Source organism: Molothrus aeneus, chromosome 9, assembly GCF_037042795.1.
Source record: "Molothrus aeneus isolate 106 chromosome 9, BPBGC_Maene_1.0, whole genome shotgun sequence".
NCBI classification, from domain to species: domain Eukaryota; kingdom Metazoa; phylum Chordata; class Aves; order Passeriformes; family Icteridae; genus Molothrus; species Molothrus aeneus.
In genome coordinates this window covers 14,394,486-14,401,978 of record NC_089654.1, presented here as the reverse complement: position 1 = coordinate 14,401,978, position 7,493 = coordinate 14,394,486, and the positions used below count along the sequence as shown (strand labels likewise).

Sequence of the window (7,493 nt, the reverse complement as noted above, 5' to 3'; positions counted from 1 at the left end):
CCGGCTCCGCCCGGGCCCGCCCCGGGGCCGAGGCTGCGCGGCCGGGCCGGGCCGGCGGCCATGGGGCGGCCGTGGGGCGGGTGGCTGCTGCCCGTCGGTCTCCTGCAGCTGCTGGGCCCTGCCGGCGCCTGCCCCTGCCGGGACCCGCGGCTGTGCCAGCCCGTCACGGGCCCCGCCGGCTCCGAGGTGCGCGGCCCGGGCGCTGCCGGCGCAGGCGGGGCCGGGCCCGGCGGCAGCGCCGCTCGCAGCAGCTTCCGCGCCCCGGCGCCCGGGAGCCCTGCGCTCGGCCCGGGCTGGGCAGTGTCCACGGGCCGGGCAGTGTCCCCGGGCCGGGCAGTGTCCCCGGGCATTGTCCCCGGGCCGGGCAGTGTCCCCGGGCCGGGCAGTGTCCCCGGGCCGGGCAGTGTCCACGGGCAGTGTCCACGGGCCGGGCAGTGTCCACGGGCAGTGTCCCCGGGCCGGGCAGTGTCCCCGGGCCGGGCAGTGTCCCCGGGCCGGGCAGTGTCCCCGGGCCGTGCAGTGTCCACGGGCCGTGCAGTGTTCCCGGGGCGGGCAGTGTCCCCGGGCCGGGCAGTGTCCACGGGCAGTGTCCCCGGGCCGTGCATTGTCCCCGGGCCGGGCAGTGTCCACGGGCCGGGCAGTGTCCACGGGCACTGCCTGGGGCGGTGCTGCCCCGCACTCGGCCCCCGGCTGCCATCCCTGAGGCGCTGCCCAGCGGGGATGTGCGGGTACGGGATGTGCCGCGGGAGAATGGTACTCGTGCTGAGAAGCGCTCGGGGCTAACCAGGGTGCTTTTTACCCCTTTTCCAGGTATTCGTGTTTGATGTGGGGAAGGAAGCATGGAAATCCTACGACTGGTCCAAAATTACCACTGTGGCAGCTTTCGGGAAGTACGATCCTGAGCTCATGTGCTATGCCCACTCCAAAGGCTCGAGGATAGTACTGAAAGGTTGGTTACACTGGAAAAACACGGGGGTTTATGATACGTGAATAAGATAAGGTACACAGGGCTATATTACCTTGACATTTTGCATTCAGTATGCAGGGTATTAAAATCTTTAAGAGAATTAATTAATAAGGCTTTAATGAACCCTTGACATTTTGCACATACTGGTATGCAGGGTATTGAAACCAACAGTGGGTTGTGCCACAGTAGTAACCAAACCACCAAACCATCCCAGTGACAACTTAATAAAAGTTCTCTTTACAGGGAACATCATTGCTATGGGGGAAGAGGGAGGAAAGAAAAAGCCTGTTATTTGGGTCTGTATTCTGGATCTTATGTGGAGTACCCAAAAGACAAAGTAAGGAAAGGGATTTTAAGTAATTTTTAGTATTTTGCACTTAAATGAATCCCTCTGTATTAGGAAGTGGTTGAGTTTTAAAACATGCATACTCAGGAACTCTGTGCAGGTACAAATGCTGATTAGAAAGACAAAGTCCATTAGCTTACATGTTGTAAATACCTTTTGGCTCTGTTGAGAAAAAGCAGAATCCAGGACTACAGTGTGGATAACAGCAAAGGTTAAACACAAAAGTAGCTTTCCTCTAAATATGACCAGATAAAATGCTAAAAGTACTTTGATTTCAAGAAAGGTAATTTACAGTGGCTAAAAGAATAGTAAGCAGAAGTAAGATGATTAAAATTATAGAAAAACCAAAGGAACTTAATTTTAACACCACTCTCTCAAAGAATCTTGGTAATCTTTTCTGGGATGGTTATCAAAATTATGCTTGAGGAAAAAATGAACTCCTTTGTATTTTACCAGTATTGATATGGACATTTTTTATGTTGGGTTTAAATGTGTTGGTTAACTAAAGACAAATCTTTCCTTCCATTTCTGTGGTGCAAATGCATGTTAACTCTTGAAGGCCTCTTGTCCAGGTGATGTACCTCTTCAGGAAATTGTTGATCCTGCTAAAAGAGCAGCATGGATATCCCAACAGGTGGACCTTGCAAAAAAGCAGTATATGGATGGAATTAATATAGATATAGAGCAAGAAGTTAATGAAACCTCCCCTGAGTATTATGCATTGACAGAGCTTGTTAGAGAAACTACAGATGCTTTTCACAGAGAAATAGCTGGATCACAGGTAATAATAATGTACTTTATACAAACATTAAATTTAACCTTATGAAATGTAAGGACTTTTGGCAGTGCTGTTTAGCATATGAATAAGAAAAAGTTTATGCAGATCTAAATATAATATTCTAGTGAATGCTAATTATGAATGTTAGCTGTGATATAATCTTGTAAGAATCACTCTTTTTGACCTGTGTGAATTTCAATGAGAGATGGGCTTTGCTGAGATTTGTACATACGGTGTTACTGCCATGTGTGAGCTGGCAGTTTTTAGTGTCCCTTAATGAATTGTTGAAAGTAGGGCAAAAACAGCCTTCTGGGGCAAAAGCTTGATAGTGTTTTGGTAAACCTGTCATGAAAGTTTTCAAGATTTGCACCATGCTTCATATTTTTGGTGGTTATAATATTATATTTTAATTTCTTTGGTGCTATATGTTCACTAATGGGGTACTCACTTTATTATCTTCTCTTTGTTTTATCAGATGAGCAGCTTCTTCTATAGTTCATTATTATCAAGATGTGTTAAACTGTACCATTTGGGAAGTACTGTCTTTAAAAGTCATAGCTTTTTTTTTTTTTTTTTTTTTCCTAAGAGTTAACAAGGACACCTGAGTGCCATACTTGCTACTAAGTTGTGCATTTTTCCTTCAGGTAACATTTGATGTGGCTTGGTCTCCAGCCTGCATAGATAAAAGGTGCTACAACTACACTGGAATTGCAGATGCCTGTGACTTCTTATTTGTGATGTCATATGATGAACAGAGCCAGATCTGGACAGACTGTGTTGCAAAAGCCAATGCTCCATACCTGCAGACTTTAGTTGGTGAGGACAGAACACTTCCCCAGGAGTCAGAAGATTGTCATTTGCTGACATGAGTAGATAGAAAAGAGGGCTTTTTCTTAGACAGGTTTATTTTGTTCTGGTTGCAGTGAGGCTTTGAGTGTGCTCAGATGTGTGTTGTCAGGATATGAACACAGTGTCCCTGGTCCTTATGAGCCTGCAGGCAGACAGACCTTCAGCCTTGTGTGTTGGTCCCTGTAACCTCAGGAGTGCAAAGAACGCTTTTGGAATGACAGATGGCAGCCAGAGCAGTGGTGTCTGCCTGGGATTGCAGAGAACTGAAACATTTCTCTCATCTTTGTGAACCTCTGCTCAGGGCAGATGGTTTTAAGTGTGAGAAACTGGAGCAGTTACTGGGATCTCAGTAGAGCAAGCCTCTCACTCACTGGAATGCAGGTGAAGGCAAGGGACAGCTTGCACCTTGGCCTCTGGGTATCATGCAGTGGCTCTGGCTCCAAATTAATTGTAAGAATAAAATGTATAGGAGAAGTAAATAATGCATGCTAATTTTTGTTTCCCTCCAAACTAGGATATGAAGAGTACATTGCTATGGGCATTGATCCTAAGAAGCTTGTGATGGGTGTCCCCTGGTATGGCTATGACTATGTCTGCCAAAACCTATCCACGGTAAGGTCAAGATTATTTGTTTGCAATCAAACTGTTAATTTTTTTCTTTGGAAAGATATAACTAGGTTTTGGTAATCTTGTTTTTGGATTGGGAAATACTGTGACCTGATGGGTAAGAGCATCAAGCTAGGACACAAACCAGAATCTTTTGCTTGGCTAACTGATGAGCAGTGTGTTACTAGACAAGGCATTTTAGCTCTTTAGGCAGCCTGAACCCCATGATATCCAAGCACTGTGTTTGACTTAGGAGCTATAAATGTTATCTGTATGAGAAGAGATGAAGTCCAAAGGCCCTGCAACACTTGTATGTGCCTTCTCAACAGCACTGTAAAGACAGATGCAACAAACCATAGCAAACCTACGACTGTTACAGCATAGCAGTTTATGAGGTCTCAAATATTGTACTTATGAAAATGTAAGGTTCAATTAAGGGTGGAAAAGATAAGACAACTGATTAAGCTGAAGGGTATCCATCCAGTCCTGTATTACTGCAAATTAAAGAAAATGTTGCTGTTTTAATTTACTTTACAAATAGTATCTGCTGGATTTGCTTGAAGATTTGGAATTTTTGTGGCCCTGATGCCTTTTGTGAATTGTTCTTGGCTGTACTTCTATTCTGGAGCTCAGTGTATCTCACCTGAAGCTCATGGCTCCCTGTTTGTTTTCCAGGAGCATGTTTGTTCCCTTCCCAAGGTGCCTTTCCGTGGGGCTCCTTGCAGTGATGCTGCAGGGAGCCAGGTGCCCTACGCAGCCATCATGAAGCAGGTGAACAGTTCTCTCTCAGGGCTGCTGTGGGATGAGGTGCAGAAGGCTCCATTTTATGAGTACAAGGTAAGAGTCTTTTTCCAAGCCACTGTGGTGTGGAGTAAACATTCATGAGCCATAGGTCTTTGACTATAAAGTTATTTGGGTTGGATTCTTCCTTTTATGTTTTCTATGGTTTGGTTTGGTTTGGTTTTTTTGGTACAGTAAAGGATTGCTGAAAATTTGTGTCTTGAATTCCTAGTCTGAGAGAGGAATGCAGTGCCTGAAGACTACAGGAGTAATAAAGATCTTTATTACTTTCCAGTCTTCTTGAGTCACTGCATCATGTCAAAAAGGACATTTTGGCACAAAGACATCCTATTACTCCATCCTTCACTGTTATAGTTACCTTCATGAATTGATAAATGATTTAAACTAAAAATGATTCTGAGATGCTCTTAATTTTGTCTAGCTTGATGCCTTGCATGCATATTCTCTTCTGCATTTGTTTTCTACACAGACACAGTGAAAGAGTCCATAAATGACTATGCTTACTAGAACACCACAGTGTGTCCATTTTGTCTTGTTTCTTTAAAAAATTATTTAAGTTTCACATGTTGGTGATAAAAAGAGGTTGTAAGCAATGACCAGGTAAAAGCAGCATAACCTTGATAAAATTTTATAACTTCCTCTAAAACTGTTTATTGCTTAAAAACCCCCACAATCTCAAACTAAATTCACCTGCTAGCTTAGATACTGTATCTGAAATTTTAGCTGTATTTAAGAAAATATTAAAATACAAATTAGATAAGCCTTTTCATCTAAATGTATTCAGTTAAATTGTGTCACTGTTTTATAACTTATATTCTACAATTTAAAAAAATATCCAAATATTTTGCTTAGAACTTTTAATTGTCCTGTGTGACAAAGTATTGATAAAACAGGAAAATATTATATAAATCTACATAGCTTGTTTATCTCAGTTTTTAGTTGTACTTTTAACTGTGTTCAAGAGAAAACGTGATCACTGACACTGGTATTTAAATGTTTTTCTAGGATTCTGTTGGTCAGTTCCACCAGGTATGGTTTGATGACCCTCACAGCATCTCTCTAAAAGCAGCATATGTGAAGAGTCGAGGCTTAAGGGGCATTGGCATGTGGAATGGAAATAGTCTTGACTATTCCAAGGAAGCTGCAGCAGAACAACAAACTCAAGCAATGTGGAAAGCTCTGACACCATAAGAACTGTGTAAACCTTTGATTTAGAATTATGAAAATTGGTAATTTTTTATTTTGGCTTACAGAGTCACAGATTGTGACTTTATATAAATATATTGTGATTAGAAAAACTTTAAAAACTAGGCAAATCAATCTTGTTATTTTTATATGCAAAGCTGTATTTTCATTCTTCAGAAAGTTCCATTGTTGCTTTGGAACAACAATCCTTGCATCAGCAGGTTTTTTGAAGACTGTTCATCTTTTTAACTTTTCAGTTACTGTAAGTTAGTTAATGCTTGCACCCAGTGTGTATCTGGTAACAAGACCAATTGATGGATTTACAGGGGCACTCTCATAAAGATGCTTTGCTAAAGCTGCCAGGTGAAGCAAATACTTATTCCTGTGTTACATGGTGCAGTCTCAGCCTTCTGACTTCCCAACCCAAACAATATTTTAGCTAAGTCACTCTAGAATCAGATTAAACACAATTCTGGAGAGACAGATTATTGATTATATGCAGCTTGGTTACTCTTCTAGATTAAAAGATTTTTATGGACTGAAGAAATTACATAACATGAAGTAGTTGCTCTTAAGATTTATATCAAAGTTGTTGTTAGAAAGGAATATTCAATAAACTCCAGTTTCACTGTGCTCATGTATCATATAAATTCCTCAGTTTCAAAAGCTGAAAATCTCTGACCTTAGCTTGAAGAAGAAGCATTAATATGAAGAGGACTTGGATGATGTTTCCTTCCATTTCAAACTACTTCCTGAAAACTAGAATTCAGAAGCTTATTTGATGAACTGCATCTCTATTTTCCCACACACCCTAAAATTTATTCAGTAGCTTGTTTTTTGTTTTTATGGGGTGTTGCCTCTGAGATAACAGGAGATTATGTTTTCTTTCTAGTTCATATTTTCATAAAATCATTTGCCTACAGAAGTTGTATAACTTTTTAAAATACCCATAGTGATGTAAAGATTGGCTGGTGTTTACAGGATTTTTTTTGTTGAACAAAATGCTGCTCTTGGTAAGGCTTGTAAACAATGTTCCCTGTCTGTGCTTTACTTGTTCTACAGCTCACAGCCCACACTGCTTGTCTGCTTCTCAGAACTGTTTCACAACCAGATTAAAGTGCAACTGGCCCCTGCTTAAGTGACTCCATTAATTAAAAAAATTATTTAATTAGGTAGATGTAGTCATTTGTGGGCTTGGTGGGATTTTTGGTCTGGTTTGGTTGGGGGTTGGGTTTTTTTTGTCTGATTGGTTGGGTTCTCTTGCTTGCTAAAGAATTACCATAGTATGGCAGCATTACCATTATGGCTACTGAGGACAAGACTGGAAGACTTCATCTGAAGTGTCTGCTTGATATTACAGATGATGGAAAGCAGAAGGTGAAGCCTACTGCTCTTACAGAAACTAAAAAATTCCCTTGACAAATCAGAAGGCTTTTCACTAGAACACCACGCTATAAGTCTTAAGAGAAATTCCTACGTTTTATATATTAAAAAAAAATAAAAACATATATATATATATATATATATATATATATATACACATACACACACTTCAGAACTTGTACTTCAGAACTTTAAATGCTTAAATACTGTGAGATGGATATTTGCTGAATTAAGAGTCTTCTGCTATAAATATCTGAGCTGCAAAATTCTGAGGGCCAGCTGACTTAATTATAAAACTCTCCTTCCTGTAGCAGTCAAGAATCATGAATTGATAATACTATACTTTAAATTTAGGTTCTGATTTTCCAGTATCTAGTAGCCTGCTTTCATATCTTAAATAAGACACAATTCTTAAATAGAGAATGTGAGCTTCAACCCTGAATTAAGAAAAAGTGGGTGTAGTTTTAATAATTTATTTAATCCTTTAGCACTAAAAGCTTTGTTAAGTCCTATCTTTAAGAAAATAAATTGGATAATGGGTGGTTTGACTCAAGACATTTCTAAGTTAGTTCTTTTGA

At 41.3% G+C, this 7,493-nt stretch overlaps 1 protein-coding gene across 1 annotated transcript; it reads left to right on the top strand.

Moving 5' to 3' along the window:
- Positions 1-39: 39 nt before the first annotated feature.
- CTBS (chitobiase) lies at positions 40-6,666 on the top strand. The gene is made up of 7 exons (XM_066555912.1): positions 40-186; positions 811-949; positions 1,886-2,094; positions 2,736-2,907; positions 3,455-3,552; positions 4,222-4,383; positions 5,353-6,666. The coding sequence occupies exons 1-7, from the start codon at positions 61-63 to the stop codon at positions 5,536-5,538; spliced, it is 1,092 nt and encodes a 363-aa protein (XP_066412009.1). The 5' UTR covers positions 40-60; the 3' UTR covers positions 5,539-6,666.
- The last annotated feature ends 827 nt before the right edge of the window (positions 6,667-7,493 follow it).

What these genes read in the sequence shown, in the direction of transcription:
- CTBS (XM_066555912.1), top strand. Translation starts at nt 61, where the DNA reads ATGGGGCGGCCGTGGGGCGGGTGGCTGCTGCCCGTCGGTCTCCTGCAG. An exon ending in CTCGAGGATAGTACTGAAAG is followed by an intron (nt 950 to 1,885) that starts GTTGGTTACACT and finishes CCTCTTGTCCAG; the next exon opens with GTGATGTACCTCTTCAGGAA. An exon ending in TCTGCCAAAACCTATCCACG is followed by an intron (nt 3,553 to 4,221) that starts GTAAGGTCAAGA and finishes TTTGTTTTCCAG; the next exon opens with GAGCATGTTTGTTCCCTTCC.